The sequence below is a fragment of the Physeter macrocephalus genome, chromosome 6 (genome assembly GCF_002837175.3).
Source record: "Physeter macrocephalus isolate SW-GA chromosome 6, ASM283717v5, whole genome shotgun sequence".
In the NCBI taxonomy this organism is placed as follows: domain Eukaryota; kingdom Metazoa; phylum Chordata; class Mammalia; order Artiodactyla; family Physeteridae; genus Physeter; species Physeter macrocephalus.
In genome coordinates this window covers 46799439-46820393 of record NC_041219.1, presented here as the reverse complement: position 1 = coordinate 46820393, position 20955 = coordinate 46799439, and the positions used below count along the sequence as shown (strand labels likewise).

General features: G+C 59.2%; 1 protein-coding gene across 2 annotated transcripts in view; it reads left to right on the top strand.

Moving 5' to 3' along the window:
* Window positions 1–20955, top strand: part of SCUBE1 (signal peptide, CUB domain and EGF like domain containing 1) — a 137741-nt gene that overhangs the window by 67264 nt on the left and 49522 nt on the right. Inside the window, exons 5-7 of one of the 2 annotated variants that reach the window (XM_024127390.2) lie at window positions 4454–4579; window positions 9086–9202; window positions 12124–12213. In XM_024127390.2, the coding sequence (XP_023983158.1) occupies window positions 4454–4579; window positions 9086–9202; window positions 12124–12213 (333 nt within the window). The remainder of the gene's footprint in view (window positions 1–4453; window positions 4580–9085; window positions 9203–12123; window positions 12214–20955) is intronic. The other variant, XM_024127391.2, reaches the window with a different exon arrangement.

Genomic DNA, 20955 nt, shown 5'->3' with positions numbered 1-20955 from the left:
GGCGGTGGGTTTAATCCGCTCTGAGGTAAGAAAGGCTTCATTTCTCTCTCCTCTTCCTCCCTCCCTCTTTCTCTCTTCTTCCTCCCTTCTCTCTCTTTTTCACCCCCTTCTTTCAGCTACTGTCTGCTGATCCCTAACTCTGGGCAGGCCCCGTGCTGGGAACTTGGGATACAGAAAAGAATAAAGGTCAGGTCTCCCCTCAAATTACCCACGGTCGGCAGGAGAGAGCAACCTAGCAGCTGCTCGCATTTTACACAAGGCAGGATGAAGCGGCAGCAGCGTAGAAAAGCCTTAGGAGCAGCCCTGCTTCCTCAGGAACCCGCTCTGTGGCACACACGTTTCACGGTCTTCTCACTTGAGCCTCACGGCCACCCTCGGAGGTACACGTTCTGACCAGCCACTTGTCAGCTAAGAAAAGGGAAGAAGCTCAGGGGCTCAGAAGACCAGAGGCTCAGGTAGGAGCAGGCGAGCCCTGGCCCCGGCCCCTCCTGCACGAGGCTCAGCCTTCCTCAGAGCGTTTTGATGGTGTGAGCACGTGGCCAGGCTGGCCTGCCGGCCTGGGGGCTGGACTCTCCCTCTGGCGCCTTTGCATCCGCCCCCCAGTAAGATCTCCTGAGCATCTGCCGTGTGCAGCCAGGGTTCTGGGCGCGGGACACAGCAGGGACAAGACACGGCCTCTCGGAGCTCGCCGGCTGGTGGGCGGGACGGCCGCAGGTAGACAGGCATGGGAGAAGCGCAGAGCCGGCCCTCAGCGTTGTGCCAGCTGGAAGGAGCCGCGGTCTGCGGGACAGAGCTTGAGCCGCGCCCGAAAAGCGAAGGAAGGCATCAGTCAGCTGCCAAGGGGAGCCACTCAGCTCGGTGCTGCCCCGAGACGTGGGTCTCATAGGCCAGCCCTTTAGCTCTCCCCTTGCTTAGGACGCCGCCAGAGTGACCTTGCTCATGAGAGCCCGTCACCTTTCACGGGGCAGCTGCAGAGAGCGCGGGCCAGGCCTGCCCGAGGCCGCTCTGCTACATCTCCAGCCCAGTGGGAAGGCCGCTGGTGGCTGCAGAGGGCGAGCGGGGACTCAGAGGACAAGCAGGTGAGAGGTCGGGACCCCAGCTGTCATAAAGCACGGCTGCTCGAGGAACGTCGCGCTGTTTGGAAAGGCTAGAGAGGTGACGCAAGCAGGAGAGACGAGGCTTTGTGATGGTTCTGCACGAGGCCCCGCCCTCGTGCTCAGCGGCAGCCAGGTGAAGGTCAAAGAGGAGCGAGGGGTTCTGTGCTTCGTTGAGGGGCTGCCCGGAGAGCTTCACAGAGTCTGACTTTGCCTTGAATTTTCATAGGCTCTTAATTCTGAGGACAACGAGTGGGAACAGGTACCATTTATTAGCCCAGCTCTGTGCGGGGTTCCTAGTTCTGTTCACCCCAGAAAATGCATGCTGCCTGTCAGTCATCTGAGCCCCACGAGGGTAGCTCAGTGACCCCCAGACCAGGAGAGCCATGGCTGGGGGCCCAGCGGCCTGGGTTCCAGGCCTGCCGTATGATCTGGGACAGTCACCCCTGCCTCGAGGCCTCATTTTCCCCGTTTGGAAGATGGATGGCAAGGAGCCGTCCAGCCCTGACCGTCTGTGGTCCTGGCAGCCGTGAAGCCGAGCTTCTCGTGGCCCGCGGAAGCCAGTGCCGCCCCGGAGTGGAGGGGAAGGTCACGCAGTTCCCGCGTCCACAGCTGGGCAAGGGGGTGAGTCACCCGCACAGAGGAAGCCGTACCCCGGGCCCCTAGCTAGGCGGTTGTGGCCTTCTTTGGAGAGGTTGCTAGGGTCATTTTTAAGTGTGATGGCAATGCTCTCGCGACCACCACGTCAAGGAGCCTCCAGCCGTACGTGAACCTGGCTGTTGGTGGCTGCCGCTGCCAGCTGGGAGACCCCGACCCGAGGCCGTCCCACCTCCCCTCCCTTCGCTGCGGGGTCTCGGAGCGCCCCCTCCCGGGCAAGGCCTGCCCTGGACGGTGGGGCCGCTGAGGAGGCCCAGAGCTCAGCCGGAGTCACCCGGAGAGCAGAGGGGGGCCCCACAGCGAGGAGGGCCCTTGACTGGCCTGAGGGCCAAGGAGGGCTTCGCGGAGGAGGGAGGGCCGTGGCGGCCCGGGCCTTACAGTGCACACGCCTTTTGGAGCGGCGACGGTAGCTGACTGGCCCCGAGAGCACCCAGTCTGCGGCGGGCCCAGCCGGCAGAGACTCCCCGCTGGTACAGGCAAGGGTGACAAATGCCTGGAGAACCAGGGGCCACGGCTCCAGACAGTATGGTCGAGAGTCACACCCATCCCCCCTTCTCCTCTGCAAGGACCCCTCCCCTCAGCCAGCTCTCCCTGTTTTAGAAGATACCGTTTTTAACAAAAGATGTACTAACGTTAATGTGTAATAAAGTTTAAATTTCCGTTTTTAAATAAACTAATAGAGGTAAATGTCCCCGTTTAACCTCTAGTAAATATGTATAGCCATAACACAGAAACACAGGCTCTTTGGGCTCCAGTTTGACAATTTGATTTGCACAAGTGAGAAAATCAAGGTGAAGGAATAATGAGAGTAATAAAATCAGGTGAAACCAGAGGTCAGTGTGCTGAGCAAAATGCGTGCTTCATTCGTTTTGACTTTTTTTTGTCTTCTTCAACTTCAGGCTTTTTTCAGTCTTTATGGTAGCTGCCAGGGTGTTTGTGTTTTACAACATCTGTCAGTTCTCAGTTGCCCCATGCCCATGCTTCAAGTGGCCGAGGTCAAGATTGAGCTAGTCTTCACCTTGAACAGGAGGCCAGTGAGTCACCTGGGGAAAGAGGTCTCAGGGTGGTGTGGGCGGACAGCAGCTCTTCCTTTCATCTGCACTTAGCCTCTTGATGGACTTGTGACCTCTAACCTCTCACTTGACCCCTGACCTCATAAATTCTGGAAACTCCTCACAAATCACCAGGAAGGTAAACATCAACCGGGGTCAACTGAAGGGGGTTCCAAGCTGCTCCAGGCAGACAGGGAGGGGGGATCAACTCTTCTGGGGTGGAGGGGATTTCCAAAAAACTGTGGGTGACTCAGGAGAGGGGCCACACAGCCCACCCCAGGGAACCGTTGTTCTCCCTGATCACACCGGGGCCCTCAGAGAGCATTTTGGCGAGACGCTTGGCAGGTGCTGACTGGGTGGTGTGTGGAGGCCAGGCCTCCAGAGGTGGATGGTCCACAGCTTCTGCCCTCAAAGCCCGTGCGCAGCCCAGCTCTGCACTCAGCGAGGCCTCTGGGAGGGGAGGAGACAGGGAACCTGGCTGGCCTTGGGAGGGACAGGGCTTCCGAATCGGCCAGAGGACGAGCTGCTAGGGCCTGCCAGGCAGGGCCAGCGTGGACAAGGCTCCAGATAAAAAAAGCCCGCTGCAGCTAGAGCATGGGGGTGCCGGAGCAGGCGGTGGCGTGGCCCAGCCCTGAGCCCCTGCCGCAGTCTCCCATTTCTGAAGTTTCCCAGCCAGCAGGGGAGTCCATTGCTAACTGCCCTTTTAAGTTGAGGCCTCGGAGGAAAAGGTGCCTGAGGTTTGCAAACGTTTTTGCTTTAAAGAGGAACATCTGCCAACCAGCAGGAATCTCAGGCTGCGATTAGGAACACAGTGACGCGTGTGGCCTAGACCCGGAGTAAGCTCGGAGGGCGCAAGGACGCCTGCTCGGGGCTCCCGGGCCTGCAGGGCTCTGCACTGAGGCTGGGGGTTCCGTGGGTCCTGGGGAGCACTGCAACGGCCAGGTACATGTAGAGACCCCCTCTGGAAGCTGGGGGCTGTGTGTGGCGGAGCGGGGTTTAGTTCAGGACACAGCCTTGGGGCTGGTGAGGACGAGCCTCTGCTGCCCCGGGGTCCAGCGGGCCGGCACGGCAGCGTCTGACTTGTGCGGAAGTGCACCGCGAGGGGGCTGAGCGGGCTGCCGGCGCCTCTGGGTGCGACAGCTGGAGGCCGGCCGGGGCGTGTCGGCAGCCGGACCCGTCAGCACTCCTCTGTGCGCCCAGCCTGAAACGCAGGTCTCTACCTGCCCCACGGGGGCTCGTGGCATCCCCGTAGAAACGGAAAAGTGCCGCGCACCACCATCGTTTTAAATGCCACCCACATCTGCTTTCGTGGGGAAACCATCTAAACCCTTGACCTGGGAAGCATTCTGTAGCCCATGCCCTCTAATCTGACCCAGGTCAGGAGCGTTTCCTCCGTGGGTCCTGCGAGCTCATTTACGGCCCTCCGAGCAAGGCCTGGCTCTAGACCTGGGCACCGTGGCCTCAGTTTCCCCCTAGGGGAATCGCCATCTGGACGACTAGGTGCACCCCCCCCGCGTGCATGCCGTGCACGTGCCAACGGCAGCCCAAGAACACTACGTTTGCTTGTGATATTTCGCCAGTTATCTCGTCTAAGCCTGAAATTTTCTCTCTCCCTGGTCCCCAACCCCTGTCTTGTCTGTCTCTTCCCAGAGGGTATGAACTGCATGAACAAAGACCATGGCTGTGCCCACATCTGCCGGGAGACGCCCAAAGGTGGGGTGGCTTGTGACTGCAGGCCCGGCTTTGACCTTGCCCACAACCAGAAGGACTGCACACGTAGGTAGATGGAGGCAAAGGGGTCAGACATTCCCACGCGTCTCCTGCCGTTGCTTTGTGGGGGGTCTGTCCAGTCTGCTGGACATTGCCTGAGAAGTGCACTCAGTCCCCTCGTGGGGAGAGAAGGGCCCGAAGGGGCCTGGGAGGCATGAGGGACAGGGGCCGTAAGCCCCAGGCTCGGGGTTTCCCTGGCATAGTACCACTGACACAGCCCCAGACCTGGGCTGGATCTTATGCAGGGCCCTGTGTGACAGCCCTACCAGTGCTCATAGTAACCTCTTCCTTCCCCCCTGCCCCCGACCCGAGAGACCCATTGGCCCTGTGCTCGAGCTCTCCAGCAGGAACGGAGGGACTGTGGGTTCTCAGCGGGCCAGGGCAGCCCTTGGTAACAGAATGGTATAAAGAAGGCAAGGAGGGGGCTTCCCTGGTGGCGCAGTGGTTGAGAGCCCGCCTGCCAATGCAGGGGACACGGGTTCAAGCCCCGGTCCGGGAAGATCCCACATGCCGCGGAGCAACTAAGCCTGCGTGCTGCAACTACCGAGCCTGTGCTCTAGAGCCCGTGCTCTGCAACAGGAGAGGCCACCGCAATGAGAAGCCCACGCACCGCAACAAAGAGTAGCCCCCGCTCGCCGCAACTAGAAAAAACCCACGCTCAGCAACGAAAACCCAATGCAGCCAAAAAATGAATAAATAAATTTATTAAAAAAAAAAAAAGAAGAAGGCCCAAGGAGCTTGGTTCTGGGGGGGTCCCAGCGCAGGCTGTGCTGAGCTTATTTCCAGGATCAAAGACCAGATCTCATAGCCTAGCCCTGAAAGGCCCCCTGTAGATGATGATACCCTGGGAAATCTGGATTGAATGAGGCCTCTGGTCAAAGGTGCCATTTCAGGACCAGCTTGGAGGTCAGCCTGCAGGACGCAGGCGTAATCCAGCCTCTTAATGCGGTCACCCAACACTCCCCGGTAGGAATGGGAGCCAGCAAACGAAGTGAGACAGTGGCTGAACGCAGTCCTCAAAAGCTTCGAACGCGGTGCATCCTCCCAGCACTGGGTGGGGAGTGGCAGGATGTGGCCTCTGCTCTCTGCGCAGCCAGGATGCCCAGATTGATGCGATGTTTGCTGTGCGTCTGAAAAGACTGGAGGGAGGCTGGTGTGAGGGCTGCCCATCTCTGGCCAGAGACAAGCACTTCGTACCAGGCCCACTTTCTGCCGCAGAAAAATGGTATGAAGGAGTCTGAGTCCAACTCCCAGGCTGGCCACTGAACCGGGAGACAGACGCTGACCAGCTCTCCTAAAGAAAATGGCCTTTCTTTCCATTCTTCATCCTGTGGAGAAGACAGCTGGCCTTTGCCAGCCCGTCGTCCCTAGTCATCGTGATTCTTCCAGTTGTCCTCCGTCATCGAGACCTCGGGGACCCGCATGCCTCAGACATAGTCCCCGTCACCAGGGAGCTCGTGCTCCAGCCCCCACTCCTGATTCGTCCATTCCCCGAGGTGAAGACGCTTCCTCCTGCCCAGGTTGGTCCCAGACGTGGACCAGCCTTCCTCTCCTAGTCGTTCCTGCGGGATCGCAGCGATCAACGCGTACGCTGTCACCAAGGGGAGGACCAATCAGGGACGCTGTTGACGGGGGACTGCCTGGCTCTAACCCAGGCCCTCCCGTCCTCTACGCCAGATGGATCCCTTTAGCTGCAGAGAAACCTCCTGCCACCTGGCAGCCTTCAGAACAGAGAAGGATAACTCCAGCTTCCCGGTCCCCCCCGTGGGGTAATCCGAGCTTCCTCAGGACAAAGGCCAAGGACCAGCGTATGTGGCGTGGGCAGACTTGTTGACAGGCTCGGCCAGGAGGAAAGCACATTCCTTCGGTCAGCAGGACTGGCTGACGCCCGCCCTGGCCAAGCCCTGAGCTAGGTGCCGGAGAGAGAGCTGTGGGCCCCAGGAGGCGTCTGGGACGGACTGACTGGCTGCCTAATCCTATAATTCCGTGTGGGGCGAGTGCTACAAGTGCTACAAGGGGACGGTTTGCTCAGCGAGCATCTCCCGAGGGACCAACCTGATCTGAGAGGTCAGGGATAAGGAGGGCTCTGTGCACGGCCAAGACTCCCCCACCCCACCCGGACAGAGAAGAGCTAAGCCCGCACCCCGAACTTTTGGTAAAGCAGATAGAGTGCCCCCCTCTCTGCTCAGTGGCTGGGTGTTGCCAAGGTGTGTGGGGGTCCAGTACCGAGTGGGTGACTGCCCTGCAGCCCTCCTGCCCAGGGACGGCGCCCCTGGCTGTCCACCCCGTCGGCTTTGGTTTCTTCTGTGTGGTTAATGTGGATTAGCGTAAAGTTAGCTCTGAGACTTCCCTCTAGCCCTTGAGCTCGCTTGAGGCCCAGGAAATTCTAGATCTGGAGTTGGGTCGGGGTCTGAGGCCTGGCCTAGGCAGCCGCTATGAACGAGCGGGACCACAGGGGACTCTGCCCAAACTTTCCTCCCTCCAGAGCCCAGGACTCACTCCAGGGCCAGAGGAGGTTTTCTCCATCCTTCTCTGGGTCTTCCCGGAGCTCGGGGCTCCAGTATTTACGTCCGTGTACGTGCTATAGGCTCTCCGCGTGCTCACAGCTCGGCCTCTGTGGTCTGGGAGATGCACGCGGGCCTGTATAGAGGGGGCCAGAGAAAGGGGCCCTCGCTCCGGTTGCCTCAGACAGGCCCGTGTCCTCCGTAGAGCCACTTGCAGGGTGCCGTCCATCTCCTGGAGCCCAGAGCCTGGAAAGAACTGCCCCTCACTGGTCCACCCCTGCCCACCCTGAATGGGGCTTTTCTCAGTCCGGAAAGGCACATGATGTCCAGCCCAAGGTGGGGCTCTCCCCTCACCCCCTGGGACTTCGGCCTCCCTGAGGCTCCTCCTGTGCAGAGAGATGAGAGACCCTGACTCCAGGCTGCCGGGCACCCAGAAACGCTGGGAGAAGAGACACTCCCACACAGAGGGGCCAGAGGGCTTGGTGACAAAGCCGCAGCTGTTTCCTGAAGCAGTTCTGCACGTCCTTGAAATGTCGTCCCGGAGGCTGGGTCCCTCCGGATGGTCATAAGCTCCCTGTGGAAGAGGCAGCCCACCAGGGCCACTGGTCGCTGAGGACAGTGTCTGAGACAAAGAGCAGGAACCATTCTCCTTGCGTCCTCCCCACCTGGCAGGGAGACTGCGTGTGGCCAGGTTGACAGGGCCAGCGTCACTCAGGCTGGAAACCCCAGCGCCTCCGTGCCGTTCTCTGGGTGAAAGGAGTACCTGGGAAACGCAGCTGCAGAACTCAGTTCTGAAACACCTGGAATCCTTCTCCGGGGAGTTGCCACCACGTGACCTCCCTCTGGCCCCAGCCCTGCTCAGGGGTCACCTGCTAAAACATCATTCAGGCTCTGCCAGTTTGGAATTTTCTGCCCCTCTGACTGTGGTTGGGCTGAGATTTACTTCTGCATACCTGATCATCATTAGGGTTTTCAAATAAATTCAGAGTGTAGATAGAATTCTGGACAAATGGGTAAGGTCTCCAGGAAGACACCCTGTCCCCAAGGCCCCGGCGTACCGTTTGCATACAGATGACGGGCACCCTGTCATCTTACAGCGGAGTAAAGCAGGGACAGCAAGAGGCCCTGCCGTGGAGATCTTGGATCTCCTTCTGCGATATCCCTCACCCTGGGAAGAGAGAACAATGTGTTTTCTTTTCAATAAACTTGAATTTCTCCTTTTCCCTACTTCAGACGGGCTCCTGCTTGTTCAGCCCCCTTTTCAGCGACCCGGGTCGCTGATGCTGTGAAACATTTTAAGATCCTGGGCTGAAGGGCAGCAGCTCCTCCAGGCCGTAGGCATTGCACACTATGTAACACGTTTAAATAAAAGGTCATTTTCAAACCTGCATCTGAGATGACGTTAATTTGCATATGTTCTGTCTGTTTGGACATTTCCTTGGGAGGATTAGGGCTTAGAGTGGATAGAGATTGAGGTGGCTGCTGGGACTTGGAGGGAATAGGCGTCCGTGGGGACATCCTTCCACGTGCCCCAAGACGTAAGCAAAAGAAAGAAAGGTCTGCGAGAGCTAAGGAGCGCCACCCCTCACGTGGGCCTGCCCCCTCCCACCCCCTTGAAGGGTATGCCTGGTATTAACAGACGCTTTGCCCCATCAGGACAGGCTATTGTAAAGTGTCTTTTGCAACCTAGGAAGGATAAAACTGTCTAGCTTATCCCTTTCTTCAACTAACACCATCTGAGTGCATCAGCTGTGTGCCAGCTCTGTTCGAAGCCCAGGCGACCCAAAGTCCATTCTCTGTCCCACCCCAGTTCGCCTCTAGGGAGTGAGCGACTCCATCCAAGACCCCAGAGGGGCTGATGTCCGGGGAAATGTGTGCCTCTGCACTGACCGTCTCATGTCCCCACTTTCCTCCCCCATCCCTTAAAGAAACAACCAACGGCGATAAACTAATCATTTTTGTTGTCGTTCTGTTTATGCACACGTATGTACACTTTGGGCCTAACTAGTAACCTGTAACTATGGAAACGGAGGCTGCCAGCACAGCTGTGAGGACACGGACACAGGCCCCATGTGCGGCTGCCACCAGAAGTACGCCCTGCACGCAGACGGTCGGACGTGCACCGGTGAGTAAGCGCTTTTGCCGAGCACCAGCCCTCTGCGCCACCCTGCCCCCCGGGGTGTCCGTGCGGCCCGAAAGTGGCCACACCCCACTGCATCCTGGTTTCCAAGAAGGAAGCTTAGGGGGAAGAAGAAAGGGAGCACCCCATGGTGCTGACGGGGCAGGCCGGCGACCCCAAGGGGAGCTTCCTGTGAACACGTCCCAGGGTCGCCCATCCACCCAGACCAAGCGCCTCTGCTTTGTGTCACTGCGGGTTTTCTGAGGGGCCTCATCCTCCGCGTGCAGGTGGTTCCAGGCAGGTGATCTGTGGGGAGGAGGGTGGTGTGTGCACCTTTGGAGGGCAGCTTCTGTTCCTGAAGCACAGGGGTTTCCTCCCCTAATGTGGAGACACACCGGAGACTCGGCCGGCCTGCATCTCCACCTCCTTGGTGGTGTGAGCTGCCCACAGCATCTGGAAAACCAAGAGGTTTTCTCAGAAAACTGCTTTCAGTCTTGGTTGTCTAGAACACCGGCGGGAGAGGGCTGGTGTGAATCCCGGGTCAGGTCTGGGTGTTTTTAACTGCTCTCCACTCCCGAGCTACGGGGCCTCTCGCCGGACCTCCTGTCCCACCTAGAGCCCTTCTTCTCGGGTGCCCCCTCCTGACACCCCTCGGGTGTCACCTCACCTGTTAACAAGAGTGTCAGTTTCAGTCTCTGTCACCTCCGTCCTCCCGGTCCTTATTTCCAAGGGGAAGCCTGAGTATTTGTGATTATCTCAAGTTATAATCACTAGTAAGTTCTCTCCCCGCTCAAAAATAACAGCCTATTTTTTAACTGAGAAAAAGAGGAATTTCAAAGTCGGTGCCCAGAGTTCATCCTCTTCTTTCTCGTCAACACTGGCAAAGTTCAGCAACCCCCTGCGAGTCAGTTATCGTATTCATTTTTTTAAAAAGGGCCCTGTTTTTTAATTATCGACTCAGAGGTATTTCTTGAGGGACTTTCAAGTAACAGAAAAGGGTTGTCAAGCCAGCAGAGCCATGAAGCCCGGAGCATGCTGTCCCCTTCCGTCCCCTGTGACTCTGCTCCCTTGTGCCCCGGGGAGTCGGGCGGAGGGGCCGGGCCGGGCCCCAGCGGTCGCGCCCCAGTCCAGGCTGTCGTCCCAGGTGCTGCCTGCGTGGTTCTTCCTTCCTCTGTGTGGTCTCTCCTCTCAGACAGCCATTTGGGGTTTCATTTTATCTCATTCCTCCTGCTTTTCTGGTGATGGTCCCTGATTGCCTGTCTTGTCTGATAACTGACGTTCGTTAATTATTTTCAGAGCCAAAAGCCAAACCAAACCAAAGAACCAAAAAAAAAACTTGTGCCCCGGGGAGTCGGGCGGAGGGGCCGGGCCGGGCCCCAGCGGTCGCGCCCCAGTCCAGGCTGTCGTCCCAGGTGCTGCCTGCGTGGTTCTTCCTTCCTCTGTGTGGTCTCTCCTCTCAGACAGCCATTTGGGGTTTCATTTTATCTCATTCCTCCTGCTTTTCTGGTGATGGTCCCTGATTGCCTGTCTTGTCTGATAACTGACGTTCGTTAATTATTTTCAGAGCCAAAAGCCAAACCAAACCAGAACCAAAAAAAAAAAAAAAAAAAAAAAAAAAAATCAAAGCAGAACCCGGTCTCAGACCAGTGTCTCTATTGCAGCCTGATCCCATCTAGAACTTCCTCTCCCACCTCTCTCCCTGTCTCCACTGCCCCCCGGGGGCTCTCCCGGCCCGCCGGCCCCCTTCCTGTCTCGTCTGCTGGGGTCTCCCACAGCGTCTGCGTCTGCAGTGGAGCTGCCTCTTCCAGCCCCTGGACCAGCGCAGACAGCTGCCGGCGAGACACACGCCCAGCCTCGTCTAACACTTCTTGTCTTTGTCCACCTGGCTCATCCTCTCTTATTTTTTTATCCTTTAGTGTCTGCTGCACGTGAAGGTCCCTGCTTGGATCTGCTCTCTAACATAGCTTCCCTCACCCTGCCCCTTCCCCTCCCCTCTCCTTAGAAATCCCTTCCCAGACCCGGTTCCTGGGCCCTGGGCCGTTACTCCCTGCTGGCCCGGAGGACCTTTCATCTGCCTTTGCTCACTGCGCCCCGGGCTCCCCCGGGAGCGAATGTCCCCACACACCTGCCACGGAGCAAAGAAACGCGAGCCAGCTAACCTCACGTGCTCCTCTACGGGGAACACCCCGGCGGCTCCCGGCTGCCCGGCCGGCTGTCTCTCTCTGCACGCTCCTAAAACGGCCGCCCCTCTTTGCAGCCTCTCGTTGAGCGCTTGAGTGTCTCCTCCAGTCCTCCATAGACAAGCAGGCAACCAGCGCTGCCCAAATCGACCCCCTGGTTTCTCTGTGTCTGTTCGGTTGGATCCACTGTCGAGTGTATGCGTGTTTGTCCCCCCGTATGTTTTGTTCTTAATTTTGCATGAGTGTTTGACACATCTTCACGCCCTTGAGACAGGGCGTCTGCTGTCCAGGCGCATCCATCACCGGCCCTCGCGGGTCCTATCCCCTGGTCCTGGGCCTTGTCCTGGGCCTGCCTCTTCAGCCTGAGCCGGGGTGTCTGCAGCTGCCTGGGTCTTCGCGAGCTCCGCGCCGGAGCTGTCCACCTCTCCGGCCCTGCGCACGTGGGTCCTGTCTGCTCTGACCTCAGCCTCCTCCCGTGTTTGTTTGCAGATGGGCCCTGTGTCCCATCCGTGTCCTTTCGTGGCCGTCCCTCCTCTGCCCCCTCCCCCGCCCTGCCGCCTCTTCGCTCTGCCCTGAACACGCCATCTGGAGGTTCCTGGGATTAGCCCCTTGGCGAGGACGCCGCGCTGGCCCGGCGTGCTGTGCTGGCTTTGTGTGCGCCACGCCAAGAGGCTGACTGTCTTGGGCCGCGGGAAGTGGGCTCTCATTAACCACCGGCTCCGTGTTTGTCCCTTACTTGTGTTTTAGAAAAGGATGAGGCTGCAATTGAGCGCTCTCAGTTCAATGCCACGTCAGTAGCTGATGTGGACAAGCGGGTGAAACGGCGGCTACTCATGGGTAACACTTTTCTTCCACTTCCTTTGTTGTACTTGCACCTTTGTTCGTGTGTGTGTGTGTGTGTGTGTGTGTGTGTGTGTGGTATGTGCTGGCGTGTGCGGTGTCTGTACGCGTACTTGTATGTCAGGCTGTGAGAGCTGTGCTGGCGTGTGAGCGTGTGCGGGGGCTGTTTATCTGTGTGGTGTGCCCACGTGTGTGTGATCGTGCGTGCCGTGGGTGAGTGTCAGGGGCTCTGCTCCAGGTGTGAACTCACTTTTTCCTTTTTAAGGTTTTTACCCCTCATCGAATACATGTATTTCTCTGTGTGTTTGTAGCAAAGAATCCAGAGCCAATGTCTGTGGCTTCTGCGTGTAAGGAGATGTGCTCTGTAAACGCCCCCTACTCTCAGTAATGCCCACGTGTGCAGTTAGGATTCCAGGGTCGGCAAAGCAACGCTGAGACGCAGAAGCAAAGTGGGTGTTAGTGTAGAACAGGGGTTCAGGCAGCACGTCCTTATCTGTCTCCTCGCCAGAGAGGAGCCACGTCCAGGGGGAAAAAAACTACATCTAGATTCGGGGCAGCAGGGTCTCAGGGGTGTCCAGTCCACCCTGCTTGCTTTATAGTTGGGAAATCTGCTACCCAGAGAGGGGAGGACCGGTCAGGGTCACCTGGCAGCCCCTTCTGGCCCCAAGGCTCGCCAGTCCGTGAATGACCCCAGCCCAAGCCCACTGGGCTGGCAGTCTCGGCCCACTTTTCCCCAGTCCCCCGCCTCGGGCCCCCGCTTGCCTTGGGGGGGTCCATGTGATGTCAGCTGCGCTCTGAGCACTGCCCTGGGCTGGATCCAGACTCTAGGGAGGTTTGCGCAGAAACACCTGGGGCCGCTCTGGGCGGCTGGAGGCCTGCTGGCGTGGCTGACCCCGGGCAGGGTGAGGAAAAAGGAGAGGATAACTGCTCTGCAACCGCGCTCGGCCTGCAGAACAGAAGAGCTATCTCCCTCCACATTCATTCGTTCCTCTGGCCCTCAGTCAGTGCCAGTTCTGGCCCCCGGGTGGCACTAGCTGCCCGGCCTCTGGAGCACAGCTGTCGGCTCACCCGGGATTGTCACGACCTTCTTTGTGGCACTCCTGTTAGGTCACGCCAGCCTTGGGAGCTGTGAGGTCAGGTGGTGCATCTCCCACGTCTCGGAGGAGGAAACTGAGACTCATTGGGGTGCCCTGGCTTTGCCCAAGGTCACACGTAAGTTACCCTGCATAGCTGAGCTTAACCCAGAGGCCATGGCCACGTGGGCCACCTTAAGTGTCGGCGTCACGGGACCGTGGAGGTCAGAGCCTAAAGGTCCCAGAGAGGTCACTTAGTTTTGTGGTCCTCGTAGGGACCTCAGAGGAGCCCAGGCATCTAGGGAGGAGTCTGAGTGGGGCTGAGGGAGGGATGCGGCCTTGAGTGCTGGGGAGTAGGCTTGAGGTCTCCCCCAGCGAGGCTTTGAGGAGCAAAGGAGGCCACGGGCTGGCCGACAGCTCTGTGAACCCCCAGTCCGTGCTGGGCAGGACAGATATAGCCCTGTTCTCAGGTGGGAGCGCTACAGGCCAGAGAGGCCAGAGGACTCACTGTGGTCACACAGGGACAAGCTCAGGCTAGAAGCCCGCTCTCTGCAAGTTCTCTGTACGAGGCTGTCTCGTTGACTTGGGCCGTCTGGGTTGGCCTGGAAAGAGCTGGAAACCACGAAGGGGTGGGCTTAGAGGCTCCAGCAATCAGGCGGCGTGTCCACTGCCCTGCACAAAAGGGTGAGTCAGTACCAAGGACTTTCTGAAGAGGTGGCTGGCAGTGGGTGATGGGAACCTAAGAGCTGCTGGTGCTCTGAGGCCCAAGAGGGCCCGGGCCCCTAAGCCTCACTTACAGGAGAGGTGGGCACTGCTGCCTGAGGCCAGAGCTCCAGAGCAGGGCAGGACCAGGAACTGGGCCCCCAGGTGCCAAGCACCCTTCCCAGCAAGAGGATGGTGACAGACGAGGGCCGAGCTGAGCTGGCATCAAGCAGGTGGGCGGGTACCTGCTGCTTCTAGTTAGAGTTGGCAGAGAGAGTGGCTCAGAGCCAGATCCTGGTGCAGGGTCTGGGCGGTGAGGAGGAAGCACTGAGGACAGAGGTCCCCTCAGCCCGAGCTTGGGAGGCAGCAGATCGGGGCGCTTGGTGCCAGGCGCAGGAAGGGCCAGGGAGGTGGCTGCTGATTGGCCGCCCCTGCATTCCCACCGCTCTGTCCCCAGCCCCACCCCCTTAGAAGCTGTCCTGCCCCACAGACAGAAGAGACCTCTCCCCACTCCGGTCTCCTGACAGCACTTACAACAGGGGGACAGGGGCCAGCGGCCAAGACCACACGCCTGGCACTAGGTCACTCTCCTCGGAAGCTTCCAGGAAAGGCACTCTCTAGAGCATAGGTGAGCTCCTCCCTCAAGAGCTCATAACTCTTAGCACCCGTCTCCTCTGAGAGCAGCCCATGCGGTACACACTTAGGATCCTACTGGACTTCAAGCCCAGCTGGTAGACCCCACGAGGCCTGGCTGCTCCCAGGCTCGGTTAATAGAGGCAAGGAGTGGAGATGAGGTAGGTGGCCAACCCCAGTCTGCCCTACTGGTCAGAGCACACCTGGGACATCACGTTCAGAGCCCGGCCCCCGTGTGGAGAGAGCAGCCTAGACGGAGCTGGGTCAGCGTCGCCAGCCTGTGGAAGGAAGCACAGGCAGTTCATCCCAGTGGATCCTGGGGCTGGAGGGCCGCTTGAGCCCTGTTTTAGGTCCTGGGGCGGGGGTGGAGTGGGGGGGGGGGGATGGGGGTAGAAGAGACAGAGGGGAAGGAGCTTGTTTGTGGCCCAGGAACAGATGAGGAAGCCGAGACGCTGAGGATTCCACGGCAGGGTCAGACACTGGGTTCCCCTGACTGCTGCGCTGGCCAGCGTGGGAGGTCAGAGACAAGGGACTGTTGTGAGAGAAGCCTGGGGGCCAGAATGCCCCACAATGGTCTGCTGTGAGCAGAACCCGTTGTAGTCATGGTACACGGCTCCATCAGAGCAGGGCACGTGTGCTGCAGTCGCCTGGCGGCTGAGATGGCCTGGCAGGTGTCTTCCGGCCCTGAGGTGCCGATTATCTCCTGTGTGGCTGGAGCTGGTTTTTAGGGTGGGTCAGACAGGACTGAGAGAAAGGACTCCCTTCCCCCTCCGCAAGCGAGTGGGCGCAGGACAGCTCTTGCCAGCTCGGAGAGGCTCCGTGAGCACCCGCCCATCCTCGCCACTCGGTGGTGACCACACCTCACCAACAGGCTTGTCCTGCAGGCCCAGGGCGAAAGCCCCTCCCGTGTCTCAGAGAGGGTAAGTGACCTACCTCCTCACTGCAGGCTGCTCGCCCCAATATCCCTTCCCCAAATGGCGATGGAGAATTCAGGTTTTATGTGCTTTTATAGGCTATTTGACCCAGAACTATTTCAGAAATATTTTGCGCCCAGACTGCAGAGGTTACAAGTCCCTTAGATGTCTGCAAGTCGTTTAATTAGCAGTCTCACCTCTTAACACAGCCAAGAACCAGGATGTAAGCAAAAATCAGAGCTTCATACAAAATGTGTGGGACCCTTTACCCACATTTGAGCCTCTCGGTTCCTCTCCGGGAACCTGCCTGCTTTTGTTTCCCCAGGGGCCAGCATTTTAGCTACGGGGTTCCAGGTTTTGAAACACTAACCCAAACGCTGGCTGAACTCCGGCAGCGTCGCTCCCTCGTTACGGCGCTGGCTGCTGGCCTGGGGCTCTCAGAGGCTCCCCTGAAGGGACAGGGCTGGCAGCACCGTGGCCTGGGGCCATTCATGGCCAGGTGGCTCTGCCCCACTCTCGGGGTCTCAGCTGCATCCAGTAATTGCTGTTTCCAGCTACCCCCAGTCACTGAGCACAGGCCAAGAACAGGTACAGTTATGTTTAAAGAGGCCTCAAACATCTAACTGATTTTAGATTCCCATCAAAATCGGTTAAAATGTTTGGATTTGAGGGTTGGAGGGATAAATTTCAATTATCTGGCCAGCTGACTTGTGTGAAACATCTGAGTCCCCAGCTAAGTTTACCACAGGCCGCCTGGGACCCCGCTTACAGCAAGATTGATGAGACACTGTGAGTCAGACTTGTCAACTCCAGGTCTTAAGTCGGCTCTTTTCCCACAAGTATGCTTGGGAGAGATGCTGTGTTAGTTTCCTATTGCTACTGTTAACAAGTTACCACAAGCTTAGTGCCTTCAAATAACACAAATGTATTATCTCCTGTAGGTCAGAACTTTGACTTGGGGCTCACTGGGCTAAAGCCAAGGTGTCAGCACAGGCTGCGTTCTTTCTGGAAGCTCTAGGAACAAATGCATTGCCTTGCCTTTTCTGCTTCTACAGGCCACCCACATTCCTTCACTGGTGGCCACTTCATCCATCTTCAAATCCCACAGCCCTGCATCTCTGACCCCGCTTCTGTCACCACACCTCTTTCTCTGACCTCCCTCTTCCACCTCTAAGGATCCTTATGACCACATTGGGGCCACCCAGATAATCCAGGGTAATCTCCCATCTCGAGCTCCTTCATTTAATCACATCTGCGAAGTCTTTTATACCACATAGGGTCACAGGGGATTAAGACATGGACATTTTAGGGGGCTGTTATTCTGCTGACCACAGATGGTTCAAACTTGGGCCGGGAAGAACCTTCCAGGTCATCTGGCTGCTGCGAGCTCCACTGAGACAGAGCCCACATCTGCTGTCTTCACTGGCTTTATCCCCAGGACCACCAGTCTCCCAGCGCAGGGCTGGAAGTGTGGGGGCGCTGGATGGGGCCCGAAAGCCCACCCCGCCCCTTCGGCGGGCTTCCGGCAGCCCCTGCAGCCTCCCCAGCGCCCACCGCTCCCGCAGGCGGTCCGTGCCCTTCGGCTCACCCTCTCTGCTTCCCAATCAGCACCCCCAGTGTCTTCCCACAGCCCCGAGAGGCGGCTGTCCCCACTTTACAGACGAAGAAGTGAGGCCCTGAAAAGGGAAGAGACACAGCCCAGGCCACGCCATCAGTGAGCAGCGGTCTGGGCCAAGGTTCAAGGCCTGTGGACTCACTCCCAGGTCCAGGGCCCTAAGTCAGGAGAGGAGCAGGCCTGAGGCTCAGGAGATAGCTCAGATTTGTAGGCGCAGCATCCATTCCAGGTGGAATCTTCCCTCCTTAAAGCAGATTCACAGCCAGCCCATTTGGAGGGTCCCCCTAAGCCCAGGAAAGCAGAGGTAGGTACCTGTGCTCGAGGCCCAGTGACCACAGCAATGTTAATCTTTAGTCCCAGCTCCCTCTGGGTCTTGCGCTGTCCCCAGTCCCACCTCCCAGCCACCTAGAGGGTTGGCGCTAAAGTAATTCCCATTTTACTGGTGGAGAAACTGAGGCACAGAAAGGTAGCTTGGAACTCCTCTCCCTGCACTCCCACAGCTGGCACAGCCCCATCTCCCTGCGCCTCTGCACCTCTGCGCAGGGAGCCCAGGTTCCCCTTCCATTGAATGGGTACGACGCCATCCTACGTTCCCTGGCTGGCCTCAGAAGACGGGGGTGTGAGCGGAACGATGGGACAGGAAGGATGGCTGGGGCCTGGCGCACACATAAGACAGCACTCGGTAAGGAAGCTGTTGAGAGAGTTCCAGGATGGGGGCCAGAGGGGCCGGAGACCTGGAAGGCAGGGGAAGACGGGCAGAGCGCGGCAATGACGGTAAAAGTGGCTGACATTTGCGGGGCATAGACTAAACCCCTTGCTGTCCCCAGCCTCGTATAACCATGCAGCCACCCTGAGAGGTCACTTCTCTTGACACTCACACTCCTTCTCCCCAGCTCCTGGCTACTCTGTCCACTCAGGGCTCACCCACCCACCACTTCTTTTGTGCAGCCACCATCTCTAGGGTCCCTGGGTGTCTCCTAATTTCACCAACCTGTGTCCCAGGCCACCTCGTCCAACCCCTAATTCCAGACCCACACATTCAGTCACCGCCTGGAAGCCACCCTCCACCTGTCCCTCAGGCCCCGTACACACAGCCTGTCCCAGGCTTCCTGCATCAGTGAGTCATGTCACCTGCCACCCTATACCCAGGTGCCATCTTGCACAGTTCTACCTGGCAAAGGTTTATCCAGACCTAACTGGATCTTCCCTGCCTCCCCCACCCCAACTGCTCTGCCCTCGTCCACCAGCGCCCTGTTTTGTCACGAGTCTGGGACCCCCTGACCAGGGACAGAGGTCAAGTTTGTGCCAGCTCTGATGGCCCCTGGGGACACAGTGCAGGGCCTTGCGCAAAGCAGGAGCACAGGAGAAGCTGGTTGGCTCGGAGCAGGAACGAAGGCTTCCTGGAGGAGGTGCCCCGGGATGAGTAGGGCCTCACTGCTCACTCTTCACGCAGGCAGGTGTCTGACGAGGAGAGAAAGGGCGGGAGCTGGAGCCTGGATGAGCCTGGCAGTGGGAAGGGTAGATCTGAGGCAAGGGGGGTGACGACACAGGGCAGGTCCCCGGGTCAGGCTCAGCAGGAAGGCCAGCTGGAGGGAGATGGCGGGTGAACCTTGCGGCCCGGGGAAGGCCCCTTCCCCTCCAGCCGCAGCCTCCCTGCCAACAGGGCTGAGCCCCAGGCACTGAGCTCGTGTTCAGGAAGAACCGGGGTGGTCAGACTTCACCCCTGTCACTGAACTGATCCCACGTGCGGCTGGTCTCTGGTCAGCTGGGGTCCCCGGCTGAGGCTCCGAGCCCCTGTCCTCGGTTCAGTCACACACACGTCCTCAGTCTCTCCCTGTCACACACACGCACCGTGGGCTGGTGGAAGGAGGTGGGACCTGGTGACTTAGCTGTGTCGGGGGCTCGAACTTGGGGGAGAGGGAGGGTGCCAGGCAGGGCTTATCAGAGGAAAGGAGGGGAGGCAGGGCACTGGCTGGCCCCGGGTGGGGGGACCGAGGCTCGGAGAGGATGGGACTCACCCACAGCCCCCCCTGTGAGTTGGGCAGAACCAGGGATCCTGGCGCTCTGGAGACCAGGTCTGGCTGGAGGGGGCAGTGCAGCCCCTGTCCTGAGAAGGCGCAGAGCAGCCAGCCGTAAGTCCCTTGGCTTCCTTTGGAGCCTGGGGCCTTAGAGCTTTCCCCTCCATCCGGGCCTCAGACGAAATTTGAGTCTGATTCTAGCCGGTCTGTGGGCTCATCTCATCAAGTGTGAAAGCCGTGGGAGACTTCACCTCCACGGGCAGCTGACACACAGCACACTTCTGAATGCCACTTTCCCAGCCCCCAGAGAGGAGAGTGGGGCAAGGGCAGGGTCCGGGAGTGGTGGGTGTGGGCACGCCCTCCCCGAGACCCTGAGGGCGGCTTCTGGGAGGTGGGACTGCAGGTGGAGGGGGTCCCTGCAGCTGTGGGGACAGCGGGCTCAGAGCGCGCCTACCGGGAAGCGTGGGCTGGGGCGCACCTGAGCCCTGCGCACTCCTTCCGGGCCTGAACCTCATCCACGAGACCGTGTTCCCCAGCCGCCCCACCCCGTCCGCCGGTCCCCTCTCTGTCCCCAGTCCCCTCTCTGTCCTGCCTTAAGTCTTTCCTTCAGGATTTGGTCCACGTGGGTCCCCAGTCCCTTCAGGGATGTGACCTCGGTGTCCCTGGCTGCCTGATCGCCCCTCCCCCATGCCCACTTGCTGATGTTTTTGCCGGTCAGCGTGGCCCCCCTGCCCAGCCACGCTCAGGAGGACCCTGGAGCGGTGATAACTGATTGTCCACCAGAGCCACGAATGGAAGGCGCCCCAAAGAGGCCAAGGCGCCTCTTTTTTTCTCAGTACAGTTTTCAGAGGAGCCGCAGAGCATAGAAACCGATGACAATGACCAAGCGCCTCGGCGCCCCTGCCCGCTGGTTCCCGTCCCGCCCACCCGGGTAGGGCCTGCCCCTCAAGCCCACGCGTGCCTCCGTGTGGGTGTCTCCAGCTGGCTCCAGCCAAGGGCAGGCCAGGTGGCGGCCGCTGACTGTTGACCGACGCGTAGCCAGAGCTCAGGGCTTTGCGTGGCGGGATTTCCTGGTCTGTCCCGAGGAAGCTGGGGCGGTTTGGGGTTGCTCAGCCGGGCTGTATCTTTCTTTTAAGAACTGTGTGTTTGTCCTCAGAGCAGGCACACTTGATGGGAGTTGCGCTAACAGTGACTCCTCTTTCTGGTTTGTGCTCCCGGCCCAGGCCCTGGAGCCAGACCTGGGCTCTGCGCCCCCATCACCGCCCTCACGTCTCTGAGGCTCGGCTTTCTCTTTTGCAGAGAGAGGGTTGAAGTCCCTACCCTGAAGCAGGCTGGTGAGAGCCTTGGCGCGCGGCACCTGGCCGTGTGTGTGGCACCGCCAGGTGCTCCGTCCCATCCCGTTCTTCCCCTGGCCGCTAGCATTTTACCGCCAGCAAGGAATACAGCCTCGAGACGGCGAGGCCCAGGCAGTGAGGCGGGAAGCCCGGGGCCTGCCTGACCTTGGTCAGGCCGTAGGTGGGCGGATGCAGTCAGCAAGGGGACCTGGAGAACGAGAAGGGTGAATAAGCACCTCTCAGAGGCCAGCCAGGTGCCCAGAATCTGGACCCTTCCAGGAGGCCCGCCCAGCTCACAGACTGGAACGGTGGAAAGGGCAGATGCAGACCCCAAGGGCCAGCTTCGCTCCGCCCTGCCCCCGGCCCTGGCCCCAAGAAGTCACGGGGGAGGAGGCGTGGGGGGCACACACCAGTGCTGAAGGCCCCACCCGGAAGCAGGGAGGTTTGCGC